The sequence below is a fragment of the Pelobates fuscus genome, chromosome 12 (genome assembly GCF_036172605.1).
Source record: "Pelobates fuscus isolate aPelFus1 chromosome 12, aPelFus1.pri, whole genome shotgun sequence".
Taxonomy (NCBI): domain Eukaryota; kingdom Metazoa; phylum Chordata; class Amphibia; order Anura; family Pelobatidae; genus Pelobates; species Pelobates fuscus.
This window is the reverse complement of record NC_086328.1, coordinates 88,455,461-88,474,384: the sequence shown is the minus strand read 5'-3', so window position 1 is coordinate 88,474,384 and position 18,924 is coordinate 88,455,461. Positions and strand designations below refer to the sequence as shown.

The 18,924-nt window shown below is 41.6% G+C and overlaps 1 protein-coding gene across 1 annotated transcript in view; it reads left to right on the top strand.

Annotated features, from left to right (window-relative positions):
* Nucleotides 1-4,210: 4,210 nt before the first annotated feature.
* Nucleotides 4,211-18,924, top strand: part of LOC134578946 (pre-mRNA-processing factor 39-like) — a 42,807-nt gene continuing 28,093 nt past the window's right edge. Inside the window, exons 1-6 of the mRNA XM_063438048.1 lie at nucleotides 4,211-4,262; nucleotides 5,480-5,649; nucleotides 6,557-6,682; nucleotides 7,928-8,046; nucleotides 11,030-11,197; nucleotides 12,484-12,622. Coding sequence (XP_063294118.1) covers nucleotides 4,223-4,262; nucleotides 5,480-5,649; nucleotides 6,557-6,682; nucleotides 7,928-8,046; nucleotides 11,030-11,197; nucleotides 12,484-12,622 — 762 coding nt within the window. The 5' untranslated portion in view covers nucleotides 4,211-4,222. The remainder of the gene's footprint in view (nucleotides 4,263-5,479; nucleotides 5,650-6,556; nucleotides 6,683-7,927; nucleotides 8,047-11,029; nucleotides 11,198-12,483; nucleotides 12,623-18,924) is intronic.

Below are 18,924 nucleotides of genomic sequence, written 5' to 3'. Positions count from 1 at the left end.
TTTTTTTAAAGTAATAAACAGGCTGATACATGTAATGTCAGATAATGAGAAGGCAATACGATTGACTGAAACATTCTATATAGGTTGACATTAACATAGTCAAGTAAAATAAATCAAGATAGGGTAACACGCTAAACTGTAGTTAATTCCTTCGCTGAGTAGCCGCTGGGTACTATTTTCAGTGCATGTGTATGCTAGATTAACAGATTGTACGTTAGTGGCTGGACCAGCACGCCCATAACCGCCGGGGCAGATCCACAGCAAGAGGGAGAATGGTAGCTAAATAGGCTGGTGTGACCATGGAGACGTGCCTCCTAGGGAAGGAGCCCGCCCTGTCCCATCTATCTATATCATTACGGCATGCATTTGTCGTGGGGTAACAGGTTACATGACCTCATACATAGCAGTCAATTAGAGTATGGCATTGCAAAGTTGGAGCACAGTTTTATAGTCATCATAGTAAACATGTTAGGTCATCATATCATGGTAACTGGAAGAGGACTAGCATATTAAATCTACGATACATGGTATTGCTTGGTTGTGTGCCTTATGTGGTATGTGAGATTAACTATAAAGGCATGCAGGAAAAGTTTAATAGTAACTAAAGAAAAGCAGCATAAAACTGAAAATAAAGATTCCCTCTGGAGCTAGAGACAGTGTTGCCCAACTGTGCCACTGTAGATAGGGATTAAAAAAGGTGTATATCTAAATAATATCGTGAGCTGCTTGCAGAGTAGATAATGCAAGATAGTTACCGCATGAGATCATACAGGTCGAGAGTAAGAATGAGCTAGTGTGATTTTTGCCTTTCAGAGTTAAAAACAACTTTACATCGAATGGTCCTGTGCGTGGATCTGCCTAGCCGATGCCCATTAATGGCAGGCTGCTAACCCCTGAAAACATAAGTCCACCTTTCCGTGTGTGAGGTCGCTGCCAGCCACAAATGCCTGCGTGCTCCTGCATCCCGCCGACAGGCATGCGGCAGAGTCCCTTAACCTGCTCCGGGCCTCTGGGTATTCCTTGTGCTCGTGTTAGTTGCCAACAGGAGTGTACTGTTCGATAGGGCGGCTTGTAAGCACGGACTCGTCTTCCTCCAGAGTGCCGCGCAGAGAAGCAGAGACGAGATGGGAAGGCAGGCCTTTGGTGCTGTCGAGCTGCAGTATGCTTGGATGCCTGGCGATTCGCTGCCACGTGGGGCCCCGACCCAGCGTCGGATCGATGAGCTGCCGCTTCATCCATTACCTCAGCTGTAGCAGGTGAGTTCCGAAGGGCGGATTTAAGTTCCAAGCGCCTCCAGAACGCTTGGCATATACGATTGAACCGCATCTCAAAGCGATCTTTCCATGTCTCGGTCCCTGGATCCCCTCGAGACTGTGGAGATTGAGGCTCGGCGGCCATTTTAGGGTCAGCATGCATGCTTTGCTCCGGCGGGAGATTCGTGCAGCCGGTATATGAAGTTCCCCAGCGGGGACCGGGATAACCCCCACCGGTCCAGGGGGGGGGATGCGGGGCATCAAGAGAGTTGCTGCTCAGAGGGGTCCCCATGTCGGGAGATCGGCCGTCTCTCCCGGCCATTAGGTCACTCTCCACTCTAGGCCGCATATGGGAAGTGTGGAAGATCTTGTCAGAAAATCACGGAACAAGTTTCCACGAGCTCCCACTCCTTTCAGCAATGAGCCTCTGTTGTGCAGAGCTGCTAAGATCACAATTATTGTCGATAATAGGTCAAATTAAGCTCAGTTGTGCCAGAGCTCTCTGTATGCACGTCTGGTTCACTCGGCAGTCGCACTGGTCCTATTTTGACTGGACCAGTGTTAATTCTAGTCTACTAAAAAAAAATTTAATTTAGTCAACTAGACTAAAACTAAAAATTCAGATTACTAAAATATGACTATTAAACCCTAAATTGAAATTTGCCTCCAAAATGAACACAGCACAGAGTGGCTGTGGAAGGATCAAAAGACACAGACCAGGGCTTGAGAGAGAGAGACACCTAGAGGGGCTGGGAGGACACAGAGGGGCTGGGGAAAGGGCAAAAGATACAGAGACTTTAACTAAACACATTAGATTTTAGTTGTGTTGACTAAAATCTACTGGAGATTTAGTTGACTAAAACAAAAACAATTTAGATAACTAAAATGGCATTTTAGCCAAAAGACTATGACTAAAGCGAAAGTAAAATTTGCCGCCCAAATTAACACTGGGCTGGCACCATCTGTGTGGCTTAGTTCATCAAATCAATTCTGATTATCTCCACCAAGGAGATGGGCTGGGGGCGGGGTCAAACACCACCCTGGCCAATCAGCATCTCCTCAAAGATCCATTGAATCAGAGAATAGAGACGCTAAACGTCAGTGCTGCACAACCCAGGAAGAAACTCTACTGGCATCTGAGTGACAGACATTAGAGGTGTTCTGAGGCAGTAACGTTAAGAAAAGGCAATGTTTACAGTAAAAAGCCTTAAGGCAGGCTATAGACACCAGAATGGCTACATTAAGCTGTAGTGATTCTGGTGACTATAGTGTCCCTTTAAGATTTTCTGTGTGACTATTTTTTGAGTGCTTGCTGCTGAAGCAGTAATACCTGGCAATTTGTAGTAAATGGTTAGGGTTTTTTTTCTTTCTTCAAATGCCCAATCTGAAAATGCTTATAGAAGCAAACGTGCATATCGTTGTTTACATGTTGCCTATTATCACATGTGAATTATAAAATAGGTGACATTTGTTAGCTTAGTTTGGAGGTATAAAATATGCAGTTTAGATTTGTGATTATCAACTTTTCTATCAAAAGGGTCTTACAGACCTTTGTGTTAATGACAGAAAAAGATGGCGGATTAAGTTACCAAAGTTTGACTCCCACTGGCGCGCATTGTTTAGAAAATTTACACACGTAACTTTTGCTTCTACTAAAAAAAAAAAAAAAATTATAATAAAAAAAAATATTAAAGGGTTACTCCAAACACCATGACCATTTCTACTTTTAAAAGGACTCATGGCGGTAGGAGTCAATATGTTCAGCTTTTCTCGTGGCAGCACTTGTGATGTCTGACGGAGTAGTGGGGGTGGGGTGGGCACTCTTGGCACCAGCGGCTTTGCCAGGGAGTACAGCAACAACGTCTACTCCTGGCGCTGAAGCGGACCTGCTAGAGAAAGATGGCCGTGCCTTTGAGGGACAGGTTCAGGTAAGTAAATCTCACCTTTACCTGCCCTCCCTCCAGCCACCAGACCTCCAGTGGCAATGTCACTTAAACCTTTAAAAAACATATAAAGAAGCTGAGATGAGTGGAGCAGTATGCAGATAGGTATATATTTAATCTGTAAGAACCTAATACAATATTGATCGAAGTCGTATATGCCAAACCATTTCTATAATAACGATAAAGGCCTATAATAAAGATATAAACTATAAATAATACTATAGCATAAAGGGTAGCAGAACATTATTTTAATTGCATACTTCTCAAGTATCCATATGTAGGCAGAACAGTCCCTATTTTAAACCCAAATCCCTGTGTCCCTCTTTTCTATGAGCTCTATATTGTTGGTGTGTCTGAGTGTATAACAGCGCTCCACAGCAATAATAATCACAGTAATGTGTCTTTAACCCCTTAAGGACCAAGCTTCTGGAATAAAATGGAATCATGACATGTCAGACATGTCATGTGTCCTTAAGGGGTTAAACACCAATAAATGTATTAAGAAATCAATATGTGTAAATAAGATACATTGTTTTAATTCTAAATTAAATGTTAGCTGCCTAAAATGCTTTTCATAAGTCACCAAATATTTCTCAGAAGATCCCTACCCCTTGCCATATCCCACTTACACCCCTATAATAAAAATATAATTCTTTGTCTAAAGGGATATGTTGGAAAATATGCAATCTTAATGATGAAAATGAATAAAATTAAATTTATAATGAAACTTATTATAATGGCATGTGTATATATATATATATATATATATATATATATATATATATATATATATATATATATATATATATATATATATAAAATAAAGAATGTGTGTGGATTCAAATTCAATAATACAATACAGAGAGCATCAATTCAGGAAAAATGGAAAACATTTATTTTCTTAAGCAGTAGAAGGGCTAACCTTTACCAACATGGCCGCTTCAGCCTCAGCGCGTCGCCCGATTCGTTCCCCTCGAATGGAAGAGGCAGTTGTTTTGTCGCGGTGGATGACGTCATCGAAGCAAGATGGCGGCGAATTGGAGGTTTCCAAGCCAGGTGCCTGCAGGTATGATTTTCAAAACATTCCTGAGGGCCAGGAGTGAACATTGAGATGTCTGTATAGAGACATTCATAGGATCTGTCTGCTGGGTCATCAGTGAATTACTGCCAATCATTGCTTCATGCTGATGGGCTGTTTCTGTGTTATAGAATTATTAACATGTTAAAGGACTCCCTGTTTTATAATGTCACTTCTGTCCTCCAGCATTTCAGTTTCCTAGTGTGACAGTGACAAGGACTGCCTATAAATATATACATCAAACGTTAGGACATGATACCTGCTCATGCTGAATTTGGCATCCTTATTTTTATTTGCATTTTATAGTGCATTTATTTTATTTATTAATTTATTTATCTTTATTTTATTTTTATTGTTCAATTTGCGAGAACATGAAGTTGGTAATACAGAATGTAGTGTCATCTTGCACAATGACAGTGAGATGTATCTAAGATACTCCATTAATTTTGTACACAGAGTAAAACCCTCTCTCAGCCATGCATGTGATGTGATTGCCTCTAGCATTGTAATACGTTATCTGCATTCATGCACAATATTAGTTTATTGGTTTATATAAATTGCAAAATAAAGGAATTGGTATACAAGTCCCAAGCAGCTGCTGCAGCACATAAGCAGCCCTAGGGTGGGGGAATTGAACTGCAGGACTGTAATTCAGCCTGTGATGCATGGATCCCTAGTGGGGTGTGGATATCAGGCAATCAATCTCTGGCCTGGCTCTGTTCAGTTCTAATTATATCTCTTCCAATACTGGGTATGCAGCCCTGTCACTCCTACTTAGTGGAAGATCTATGAGCATATCCCATAAACTCGTGCCCTGGAGAGACTTATGGAATATTCATTTCAGCATTGGCAAACATTGCTGATCTGTAAAAATTCCCAAACTTTGCCATAGTCACATCTTTTGTGTATTTTTGCCTACGTTTTTCTATTTGAGTTCAATATGCAAAAAAAAAAAAAAGATTTATTGAATCACCTGTCTGACTAACCTTCTACTAACATATACCTTCCCATTCCTCACACTTACACTGTTTTCTTCGTCTTTCACACCCAGTAAATTACCCTACAAGTGGTTTTAACATGTTCATAAGTGTGTGTGGTGTCAGGGAGTACATAGTATTTCTAGCTGTATTTGTCAGGCTTTCAAAGTGCTAAATTGGAAAGGACAGTATTGTTTCATACAGTGACTGTCTCTTATTTTTCTTAAGATTCTGAAGTCCCTCTAACCACAGAGGATTGCACAGGAAGTGACGAAGATTCCAATGAAGCTGGTGAGCCTGAGATTTCTGATGAGTGTAGACATTTGTGGGATACTGTTATGAAGAATCCTTGTGATTTTAATGGCTGGACTAAGTTGTTGGAACATGCAGAAAATCAGGTGAGGCTATTCTTTCCTTTCTAACAATAAAAAGTTTTTTTACTGCAAGATAAACTATAAGCAACTATTTTAAATTGCTTTCTAGGATTATATTGTGTTTCTATGAGAAGTGATATATTGATATTGCCTCTGCCTGTTTCCCTGACGTTCATACACTAGCATGTTTAAAATACTTACGTGCAAACTGTGTGATGAGTTTCCCCTTTTAAGGGAATGGGAAGGTAGCTTAATGAAGCAGTTTTAGTGTGCCTTAGCAGTGTCACTACTCACATTTTTGCCATTTATGCAGCCCCAGCCAAAAGTCCCTTACCTAAGACTCATAGACTTCCTATACACTACCTGAAATAAAACCATTTTTTTTTTTTCATGGAGGCTGTGTCAGTCACAGCTAAGGGAGGTGTGGCTAGAGCTGCATAAACAGAAACAAAGTGATTTAACTCCTAAATGGCAGATAATTGAGTACTGAGAATGCAGGAGCACAATCAATGCACCAAAACTCCTTCATTAAGCTAAACTTGTTTAGACTATCCCTTTATGTAGTTTATACCATAACCTTACATAGTGTCACCTTTAAAATATATCAGTAATCTTGTAACTATGCGTTTCATGTTCTTTTCTTGCTATACATCCAATATATATACATACATTTCTGGAACTTTTTCGGCTGCTGTCTTCCTTTTGGCTAATTTGTTTTTATTCCACAATCAACTGCTTTCTACAATATGCACACAAAACTAAACCGTACTTCAATATTGCATGCAAACCTAATTTAAAAGAATAAACAAAACTGTTTGTCATTCTGCCATGTTTCCTGTACGTCTGTGTCTCTATGTCACAATATGACTTGTCACTCATTCTGAAATTGAGTGTCCTGTAACTTTTTTTTAAAATTTATTTTCTCTTGAAGACAACATTAATAGGAAACCGGAGGATATATCATGCTTTTCTAACACGGTTTCCGTATTGTTATGGCTACTGGAAGAAGTATGCAGACTTAGAGGTCCAGTTTAAGAATCAAGAATTGGCTGAAGAGGTATGTGCTAAGTAACAATGACTGGGTGACACACATAGAATATTGCTGTATTTATCACTAAACAATCATGTAGTTACAGGAGTGATATGACAGCTAGAACCAAGGCTAATAATTCCCATTTGTCACAAAGGGCAGGTGTAAACTGATTCATTTACAATAAAGGAAGTATAAACATTAGATGGTTCTTTACAGGAAGTGTTTAGGAATGATGTGTAAGTCACATGCATAGAGTTGTGACTAGAGCAGTATAAAGTATGGTGATTAGTGATTGAACTCCTAAATGGCGTTCAATCACTGCAGGGGTATGATCTGTGCACCAAAACGGCTTCATAAAGCTAAAGTTGTTTTGGTGCCTATAGTGTTTATTTAAAGGGACACTTTAGGCACCCAGACCCAGCTCATTGAAGTGGTCTGGGTGCAGTGTCCCTTTTGCACCAGATAGACTGCAATGTTTACATTAAGTCAGCCTCTATTGGCTGTGTACCAGACAGCCACTAGAGGGCTTCTGGGATTAAAACGGAAAACCTTTGGTCCGGTATCTGACGCTGGACGTCCTCACACTATGCATGAGGACACCCAGCGTCAGATATTTTCCCATAGGAAAGCATTGATTCAATGATTTCCTATTGGGAGGTCTTATGCTCGTGCAGCATTTGCCGTGCATGCGCATTAGAGCTCGCTTGTCGGAGGGGGCAGAGCGTCGGCCCAGCTCTGAGGGACATTGGCGCTTGGCTCAGGTAAGTAAATGAAGTGTTTTTAACCCTTTATTAACTCAGGCGAGTTGGGCGGCACAGGGAGCTATAGTGCCAGGAATACAGCTTTGTATTTCTGGCACTATAGTATCCCTTTAACAAATGTGTATTTGTAAAGTATAAATTAGGCATAGGCAACCTTCGGCACTCCAGATGTTTTGGACTACACCTCTCATGATGCTTTGCCAGCATTATAGATGTAAGCGCATTATGGGGGGTGTAGTCCACAACATCTGAGGTGCCGAAGGTTACCTATCCCAGGTAAATTATTAACCATATAAAATGGAACTCTGTCGTGTATAATAGTTTCCGATTGACCTTATAATACAAGAACCGATCTGTAAGCCGTGATCATCTTCACACAACCACCCTCACACCAACAGTTCTTCACGCCGGTTCTGTCTCTTTCACCCACATCATAACTGATAAACAGACTGTAAATCTCTGTGTTTTTGCGAATCCCACTTAATTGTACATTGTTTCTTGTAAACAGGTCTTCTCCAAGGCATTGCAGGCAATCCCACTTAGCGTGGACCTCTGGATACATTATATCACATTTCTGAAAAGTAAGCTGGATATGAAACTGCCAGAATCTGTTGAGAGACTACGAGGGTGAGAAAAAAACACATTTATTTATACATTTATGGAAGTGTTTGCGAGAGCAGATTCTGTAGGTTCAGTAAACAAAATATAAACTGATCTAGAGTCTCTGTGTTTGAAATGAGGTAACTGAAGCAGACTTCCAGGTTTGCCTTGCCACTGTCCGTGTTTTAACATTTTAATTTTAGCTTCCCTTTTCTCATCTTCTATTGGTGGGGTATATTCTAGTCACTGTGTGCTTTTGTTGGCTGCGTGTTTTTCTGTTTGTTTTTTACGTTAAACTGGATATTAGCATGCACATTGTTCATGGCAAGAAAAATGTAACATATCCATTAACAGTTACAATAAGACAGTACTGTCTACATTTAGCATTCAGGAGAGCCATTATCATTGAATTGTGTCTTCCCTTTAACAGCTGGGAACCTATAAACACTAAACTGGCTGGTCACCATAAATGTATTTATTTATGTATAAAATATTTTACCAGGATGAATACGTTGAGATTTCTCTCATTTTCAAGTATATCCTGGGTCCACAAAACATAACATTGTTACAATAGGGTACAATATATACATACACATTATTTATTACCATGAATGGTTATAATAGATAAGTTTAAAAAAAAAAAAAAGAATGGGCATATTTAAAGAGAATGAGAGTTTGTGACAAAAGGTTAAAATAATGAATAAACATAACTACCCAATAGTAAATGGCTGGTGATATGGTAAGTGGAGATCAATGAGTTATTATAAATTTATAGGATGTTTATGTATGAGTCTAGAGGTGGAGAAAACAATGGGGAGATGCCTACAAGGTTCTATACTTTTTCCAGAGGAAAGAAACTTCCAAATACAATTGGTATCTTGTCTGTTATAGAATAATGCAGTGCCTCAACTTGTAGAATCTCTTCTTTCAAGAAAGGAAGTAGTTTTAATCCAGCACAGTGATATTCATATCTATTCTGTGTTTAATAAATGTAGTTCAAGGGAGTGTTTCTACTTTGTTGGTGACTTGAGAAAAATGAAAAACTAGCACTGGCGACAAACCCGATATCCCCAAAAATTAGGCTGATATTTCTAACTCCTCTAGTCCCCCACACTATTGCTACATTTAGTGTTAAACCATTTTTGAGCAGTTTAACAATGAATGAGGGTTCCTTTGCTTCCCATAGCCCTGCCTCCTCTGGAGGTATGAGTGAGGCAGAGATGACACACTTCCTTCTAACCATACCCATTCATACCTGAATTGGCTCTGTGATAGGCTGAAAGCGGTCAGCTGACACTCTGAGAAAGTCACAGGTGCCCACTGCTGCTCAGGCTAATGCTTCTTTGCTAGTCCAAGCAGGCCAGAGGGGATGGGCCGCTGGGAACATTTATATAACACTAAAATATTTTTAAATGGTTTAAAGAATGGAAGGACAGTACCAGTGGACTCCATACACTATATCCACTTCAATGTGGATAAAGTGTCCCTTTAAATATTCACCACCAATCCTACCAAGTTTTAGAGATTGTTATTTGAATCTTTGATTACATGTTGGAAAGGGTTAGTTTTACTGCTTGTATGCTCATGATCATTCTAAGGGTCCTTAAATAGCAGATCAACTGGTAATACATTGAATGATCCATGAATAATGGATGTTTGTTTGTGGAAAATAGCGGGTATCACACCTTGTTTAAAAATATCTTGTAGTGCCAAATCCCCCTTTTCTTGGTAGAAGGAGCAGATTATGAGAAATCGGATACATACTTGAAAAATCCAAGTAAATTTATATATTTTGTCCGTATCTTAAGTGTCAGAACAATGAAAGGATGGTTGTATGGGTAAGGGGTCGATAACAATAGTTGTTTTACCATTGTAAAAATAAAGCTGTATTTCTAACCAATCTTGCTTCCTCTATAGCCAAAGTTTGTCTTCTTCGCTATCTCCCCTGCTCCCCTGCACCAGTCAATCCTCCTTAGTAGTATTATGGCTAGATAATATTTGTGTGAGTCAGCAGGCCCCTCTATTTTTGACTTTTAATGTTGTGCTCATTTAGTAAACCATATGAACTCCGTAAACCTGGATGTCAAGAGAAAAAAGATTGCAGCCATTGTAAGGGTACCGTATAAAACAAAAGCAGAAGTCTCTGTAGTTTCTTTATTTTCAGTTTGTTCATTATCTTTGGATATTGTTTTAAGAAGCAAGGATCACTTCATTGTATAGAATTCTGACATTTTCAGTATCATGTTAGGCTCCCGCCCTTCTCATACTTAACCTGGAAGTTCGATTGGTTTGAATACCTCTGTAACTCCTCCATGAAGGGTGGGAGAGAGTGAACTGGGTGTGTTGTGGAGAAGAGATTAGTGTCTTATGCTGAATCTTTTAAGAATGAGTTAGCTATCTCCACTTCTTGTATTGCCAGATTAACACTTCCTGTTGGATTATGCATGGCAGCAAAACAAATGAGACCCAGCACCAAACATTTGGTCTGCCTGTTAGCCGGGGGAAGACAATGTTTTTTCTTGACTGGCACCTTATTCTGCAAGCTAGTTTTAATATGTGTGTATGTCCTTAGTCCCAAAAGCAAATTTTTAACAATATAAAATGGAACTGTAGTGTATAATAGATTCCCATTGACCTTTAGCAGTATAGAATTTACCATGACAGTAGTGGAAAGAGCATACTCTTAATTTCAAGAAAATATTAGATAATTGATTTTTAATAGTAGACAATTGATTTTTTTTTACCCCTTTAGATATACACAAAAAGATGACTGAGCACGTTGCAGGGAGTAATGCATTCAAGAATAAAATATTTTCACAGGGGACATCTTTTGTTAGAATTGTATTGAAACACAGGATATCCTCTTATCCAGCTTCTGTTGACCTATGGGTTTCACAGTTATAAGCCAGCCTGCCGATCAGCAGTTGCTAAAAAGCTACTATTTGGCTACCCTTCATCTATCATTATGGTAGCAAGTTTGTAAGCCGTAATTGTTTCTTTCTTTTGACAGAGTATTCAATGCAGCATTGGAAGCTGCAGGTTTGGATTTCCGCTCCGATAAACTTTGGCTTTTGTACGCACAGTGGGAGAGGGACCACAGTTTCTTCAGAGAGGCCGCAGCAATTTATGATCGTGTACTGACAGTTCCCACTCAGCTATACCGGCAGCAATTTGACAGGTGTGAGTCACTGACTTACACTGATCAGCTTCAACATTAAGACCACTGACGGGTAAAGTGAATAACATTGATTATATTGTTACCATGGCACCGGTCAAGAGTTTGAAATACATAAGGCATCAAGTAAACAGATCTTGAATTTGATGTGTTTGAAGCAGAAAGAAATAGGCATACGAAAAGATCTGACTAAAGGAGTGACTTTGACAAGGGCAAATAGTGTTGACTATATGACTGGGTCAGAGCATCTTCAAATTGGCAAGTCTTGCAGGGTGTTCAGGTATGCACTGTTTAGAACCTTCCAAAAGTGGTGCAAGGACAGACAATCTGTGAACTGGCTCAGGGTCATGGGCATACAATGCTCATTAATGCACATGGGCAGTGAAGGCTTGTCTGTCTGGTCCGATCACACAGAAGAGCTACTGTAGCTGAAATTGCTTAATGACGGCGATGATAGAAAGGTGTCAGAAAACACAGATTATCGCAGTTTGCCACGTATGGGGCTCCATAACAGCAAAACGGTCAGAATGCCCATAATGACCCATGTCCACCTCTGAAAAAGCCTTAGATGGCTATGTGAGCGACATAACTGGACCATGGAGCATTGGAAAAAGGTTAACTGGACTGAAAAATCATATCTTTTATATCAGGTGGATGGCAGGTTGCGTGCAGGATGCACTATGGGAAGAAAACAGACCAGCGGAGGCAGCATTATGCTCTTGGCAATGTTCTGCTGGGAAACCTTAGATTCTGGCATTCACGTGGATGTTACTTTGACATGTACTACCTACCTAGAGATTGTTGCAAGCCACGTAAATCCCTTTATGGCAAAGGCGTTCCCTGATGTCAGTGGCCTCAGGATAATGCACCCTGCCACACGGCAAAAATTGTTGAAGAATAGATTGAGGAACATAACAAAGAGTTCAAGGTGTTTCCTTGGCTTCCAAATTTCCCAGATCTCAATCTGATTGAGCATTCCTTGGATGTGCTGGAACAACAAACCAGACCCTCGCAACTTGCAGTATTTAAAGGATCTGCTACTCTTGTCTTAATGCTAGATACTACAGTACATGTTCAGAAGACTTGTGGAATCCATGCCTCAAAGCATCAGAGCTAGTTTGGCAGCACGAGGGGGCCTACATGATATTAGTAAGGTGGTTTTAATGTTGTGGCTAATCAGTGTATAATTCAGCATATTTATGTCACGGCATGTGCTCCTGCCCCTCTTTCTGTTTTATGTTTCAGTCTTTTTCTTTCTGACATTTTCATGGTTACTGTCCATTTTCTAGGTTTAAAGGACTTATTGCTGTTGTCTCCCCTCATGAATTTATGAGATTAGAGGAATTCCAGTGGATCCGCTCAAGAATTATCGAGCAGGAAAGCTTTCAGGTTCCTGATGAAGACACAGAATCAGATGATCTGGAAACAGTGTGTATTTATTTATAATATTTATAAATGTAAAGATGGTGTTGTAGACCTACACTTGTGGGTGTGATTACTTCTGTATCATAGACATATTAATACAGCGCACTTATTCATATCTTCCTACAACAAACACTCAATTTGGTGTTCTGTATTCCCTTACAGCTGAAAATAAGATGGCATGGAGAGTGAAACAATATACTAGTCTACTACTTGTTTTGTATAGGCAATAGGAATGTAGCTGTTATTGGCAGTCATTGTTTGGGTGGCAACCAATTTATTGTGGGTGCGAGCAGACAAGTCCCTGGAAGAGGAGAGCATTTGGCCTGAGAGTATAATTGCAGGTATAGAGGATTAAGCAAAGATTTTGTAGACATAAAATGCCCATTTATAAGCAGAAGTGAAGCTTGTTATCCATCATCAGTATAATGAATCGTAACTCTAGCATACCAGATGTATGTAAACTAAATGTTCCATAAACTGGATAAGCTTTACTTTAGATACAGTTTTCAAATCTCAACATTTCTTTATTTTTATTATTTGTTTTATTTATTTTTTTGCTGAACTTAAACTCCACCTTACACTTCCTGTATTCATTTAGGAAAGCATCGCCTCCTTACTGAGCTGTCCAAGTATTTGTATAGTATATTTATGCTGTACAAGTCATACACTTGCTCTGGAGGTATGCATACATAGCACAGTTATCTATTGCTCCCACCCCTGTAATTGGACAGAGACTGTGATATGCGCATGTTCTAACACCACAGCTCTTTCAAGTGAAAGAGGCCAACCTGCGTGGCATAAGCAGACAGTGTGTACTCCTACCAAAAGGTACAGGCTGCTTGTTCATGCTAATTTGCTTTTCAGTATAATCTATAACTGTGCCAATGTTCATGTTTTGATTGGTACTACTAGTTTGCAAGGATCATTTCCCCCTAGACTTCCATAGAAACTGAAATGTTAAGCCAGATGTGTAGATAATAAAAAATAAAAAAACAAACATAAAAGCCGTACATTATTTTATTGTAGTAGAGGTTTATGTGAAAATAATTTGTACTCATTTGCCCTCTATACCTCTCCAGAAAGCATATGTGATGGCACTGTGGTTTTATCAATCAAATCTAGAGTATGCCATACCAAAAAAAAGGAATATAGCTTGTGCCCTTTTCATGATTAACTGTGAGAAATATGTGAAATTTTGCTCTGAGCATTATGAGTGTGTTCTGCTCACAGTGTCTATAATATTTTTTTTTAAAAAGTAATTCTTTCTTTTTGTTGTGCATGAGGATACATATAACAGAGAAACTCCTCATGCCAAAACAGCATTAGCAAACATATTTAAAACAATTAGAAAAATAGCAATTAAGAGAACAGCACACTGCCTTACAGCTACCCAAGCTGTCATTGGAGGCTGCAGATAGCCTCACGGCGGAAATAACGGAAGAAGAGATCGATAGGGCAATTTCGGGACTAAAAGGGAATAAAGCCCCTGGACCGGATGGCTTCGACAGGGCATACTACAAAACCTTCCGGGAAGCTCTTAACCCCCAACTATATAAACTATTCAACGATTTTCGTGCAACGGGAACGCCGACCCCTGATATGTCCTTAGCCTCGATAGTTTTACTACCCAAACCAAACAAAGACCCCCTATTGCCCGACAGCTACAGACCCATCTCCTTAATTAATCATGACATGAAGATCCTGGCCAAAATACAAGCTGATAGACTCGCCCCCTTTTTAACAACTCTTATAGACTCTGACCAGGTGGGGTTTATACCGGGGAGACAACTATTCAAAAACACCCGACGAAACATCACCCTTATATGGAAACAAGCAACCACTACCACACCGACACTAATAGTTTCTATCGATGCTGAAAAGGGCTTTGCTAGAGTGAAGTGGCCTTACCTATTCTCTTTAATGACACACTTGGGATTCCCAGACACATACACAAGAGTAGTGAAAGCTATGTATAGCAACGTGAGAGCGCAAGTGCAGATCACAGGAGCGCCCCCTTCACCTTTTAGATTATATAACGGCACCAGACAGGGCTGCCCACTGCCCCCCTTGCTGTTTGTCATGGCATTGGAGCCGCTGCTCCAAGCAATTAGGCGAAATCCCAATATTCAAGGGGTTAAAGTGGGAGGGAGGGAATTCGTGGCGGCAGCATATGCGGACGATGTACTCCTGACACTGACAAACCCGAAAGACTCAATGGCTGCCCTGGGGGAGGTGCTACGTGAATACGGGGAGATCTCGGGATACAAGGCCAACATGGCTAAATCCAGCGCCCTTCCGGTAAGCATGTCCCAAACCGATATCGCTTCGCTACACGGCACATACAACCTCCACATAGAGCGGGACACACTTAAATACCTGGGTATACATCATACAGCTGAGCCGAGTGCCCTTTATGCCCGTAACTATACCCCCTTATGGAAAACCATAACTAAAGACTTAGAAAAATGGGTAGAGAAACCCATATGATGGATAGGCCGGATCCACTCCATAAAAATGAATGTCCTCCCTAGGATACTATTTATGTTTCAGGCATTGCCCATACACTTAACCAAAGCCCAACTGGCACCAATCCAACAGATAATAGGCAAATTCATCTGGCAAAACAAAAGGCCATGGATATCGAGGCACGTACTGTCCCGATCTAAACAGAGAGGGGGACTGGGCCTCCCGAATCTGTTCTTCTATTACTTGGCAGCCCAGCTGACTCAGGTCGCGCTGTGGCATTCGCCGCTGGATGACCGGAAATGGGTGGAAATCGGATCACTTATGCTAGGGACAGACATACCCCAATTTGCAATGTGGACCCCGAGGGAAGACAGGCTCCTCAAAAGCACTGTGTGTCCTGCGGTTGCGACCTCCCTCAGGCTATGGGATAAGTACGGGAAGAAGTATGGGCTGACATCCTCCCCATCCCCCTTAATGCCCATCCTACGCAACAAAGCCTTTCACCCGGGTATAGAAGCAAGAAACTTTCGAAACTTAGAGAGAGCTGGCCTCCAGAGGCTGCACCACCTATACCAGGGTACAAATATGGTCACATTCGACGACCTTAAACAGGGTAGGCATCTGACACCAGACGATTTTTTCCGTTTTCTCCAGATCAGGGACTTTGCCGCCCAACCTCACTTCAAGGAGGCAGCGAAACGTCCCCTAACCTTCTTCGAACGCATATGCCCATCAGAAAACATACCTAGAGGACTGATTTCAACACTCTATACTCACCTTTGCTCGGGAATGGGGGGTCTGACCTACACGGAAAAGTGGGAGAAGGATTTGGGAGAGGAGCTAGAGGGAGAGGAATGGCAGGAGATATGGGAGGCTAACAATACATCATCGGTCTGTGTGACCCACCAGGAGCAGGCCTTTAAGACAATGTTTCGCTGGTACACAACTCCAGTGACATTGTACAAAATGCACAAAACTACTACAGATTTATGCTGCAGGGGATGCGGGGCCAAGGGAACGTACCTCCACATGTGGTGGGGGTGCCCCAGCGCGACCCCATTCTGGTCAGCAGTATACAGCCTGGTGAGACAGGTATGCTCTAGAGCACCCGAGTTGGAACCATGGGTATACCTCCTAAGCAGGTCGGTGGAGGGATGGACGCGAAAGGAACAAACGTTACTACATAAGATTACGCTAGTCGCAAGACAAGCAATGGCCCTTAAATGGTTACAACAGGATCTACCGCAAATATCTAGTGTGATAGGTAGGATAAAAGACATCCAGGTGATTGATGACTTAACGGCCAGGGTCAGGGGCACCACCAAGACATACCAAAGGGTATGGGAACCATGGGACGCCTCCCCGTGGGGCAACTGAGGGAGGTAGACCAGACAGGTAGACGTAGATAGACGCGGCAGCCAGGAGGGGGGGCCTGGAGGGACACACAGGAGACTCCCGCTGGGGGGGGGGGCGCTGCGCTCTCTCCCCGTCCCCTTCGCCTCCCCCCCCCCCCCGTCGTGCCTCGGCCTCTGCCTCCCGCTCTCGAACCCTAGACCGCCCAAGGATTCTTTTCTCTCTAATTTTCTTTCTATCCTCTTCTACACATACTTCAACTTTTTACATAGGGCACATGTAGGATAGAGTGCCGATACGCACGCAACACATACACCAGATTTAGGCAGGCTCAGGGATTGCAGCGGGGTATAGTTGGAGCAAGAAACCAGTGTGAGTAGACGGGCAGGGAACACAACAACCCGACAGATCTGCACCCGAGGGCGCGAAAACACATTCACGGAGCGAAGATGCGCAAAAGCGGCACATACAATAGAGGATGTAAGAAAGCGTGACTCTATAATACAATATAACATAAAAATCCTGACGGAAAGTGAACTCTGGTCGCAGGGAACTCAACCGAATACACAAAGCCTCATTGTAAGAATGTTATTAATAAAATTATGTATATGGGCTTCTGCGAAAGCCGAAATGTTCACATTAAGCCACTTTTCCTGTCCTGTAAAAATAAAGAATTTCAAAAAACAAAAAGGGAATAGCACTTTGTTAAACTAAGCAGGTTAGGTATGTGCGTGTAGACCGCTATAGCTTGAACTGGTTTAGTACATATGAATATCTGAGATGTAGCATGACATGTCAAGAGTAGTTAACACACTTTTTTAAATAATAAGAAAATCAAGAAAAATCAAAGGCCGCTAGCTCAGAGAGGATTACGCCTCTGAGCCATGTATATTCTTGGCCTTATGAGTAACTTCGAAATAGAGGCGGGGGGATAATGGTGTTAGTTGGGAGACTAACCCATCTGTAAGAGAGAGGGGCTAATAGCGCCAAACAACCCAAATGTCAAAATAAAAAGGAAAAGAAAAAATAGATATCAATTATTAGCTTCAAGTTGTGGCTGCAGCATAAGAGTCAGTGAAGGCTCGTTGGGAAATAAACGGGGAGGTCAAGGGTTTCCAAGAGATCCGCAGCACCCTGTTAGACTGAATTGCCATGCAGGACCTGGAGGGACGACAAGCTGAATACCCTTAAGGGAACCAACTAAGTGTGTGTCTGGGGCGACCAAAACAGGGGATAACCCTCACATAAGTGTATAAATAAAAAGGCAGACCTGGTGGGTCAGAAAGAGAAGGGCGCCCCCTAGTAGATTACCACATATATATACAAAGGTAAAACGTAACTTTTAATAATTACTGCAATAAAATGCTCATATTTATGATAGAGAAAATAGAAAATATAATAAAATAAAAAATATGGGTATAGATAGGTAAATTAGTAGTTCCTGGATGGGATATATAACCTTAGGATGTAACCTAAGGAGAATCAATAGAGTAAAAGACAAAGGAAAATCCCACTACAGTGCTTGATCCGTCTCTAAGTAGTAATAGTAGCTCAAGATAATACTTGTATCCTAAATATAAGTAATATTAATGGTCTATTAATCCTCCCAACAAAGAATCCCCTAACAGTAACCAAAAGAATCTAATGGGGTAGTAAGTAGCAAATTGTTGCCACCTTCGATGGAGAAAAATAGTAGGGTCCTCGTCTCGCACCATCTATAGCGAACGTTGTGGTTCCTAAGGAGCATGGTGAATGGTTAAAGAGACCTCTGCCATTGCAGCATGCCTTCAGATAGATCTGCAAAAAATGCGGGCTCCATATTCTTGAATGTGTATGAAGAAGTTCATTTTCTGAACTGACTGACACCACTAGATCTTTGGCACTGTGCCAGGGGTTCTCCGTGGCTTTAGAACTCTGAAGAATTTGTCGAAGGAGATGTCCTTGGCCTGCTTTGGTGACAGTAAGCCCGCCAGTAGCCTCCTCAGGAGGTGCGGAAGCTCTGCCACCTGGACGTCCTCGGAGATGCCCCTGATCTTCAGGTTTTTGCCACGTCTCATGTCCTCCAGAGTCGCAAATCTCCGGTCAGAGATGGCCTGCTGCTGTTTCAAGACTTGTACCTACTGTTCGAGTTAGGTGATCCTCTGAGCCTGATCATCCGCTGAAGCTTAAACTAAACTCAATCGGCATATGAGGCCGTAAGGTCAGAATGTAGTGAAGCCATGTCCGCTTGAAGTGTTTTCTTGAGTTTCGCCAAGAGCTCTTTCAGTATCTCCATCGTCACTGATTGAGAGGGTGCTTGGGATGCTAAGTCTGTGGTCTTTTGGCTTAGGGGAAACTCCTCTGAGAAGTCCGAGGAGTCATCAAGTTCCGTGGCCATTTTGGGCCCACATGCACCCTGCGTTTGTCGGAAAAGATCTCCGATTGTCAAGCCTGGTCTGGGAGCTAAATTTAGGCGTAGAAAGTGACCCAAAAGTGCTGTTTTGTGC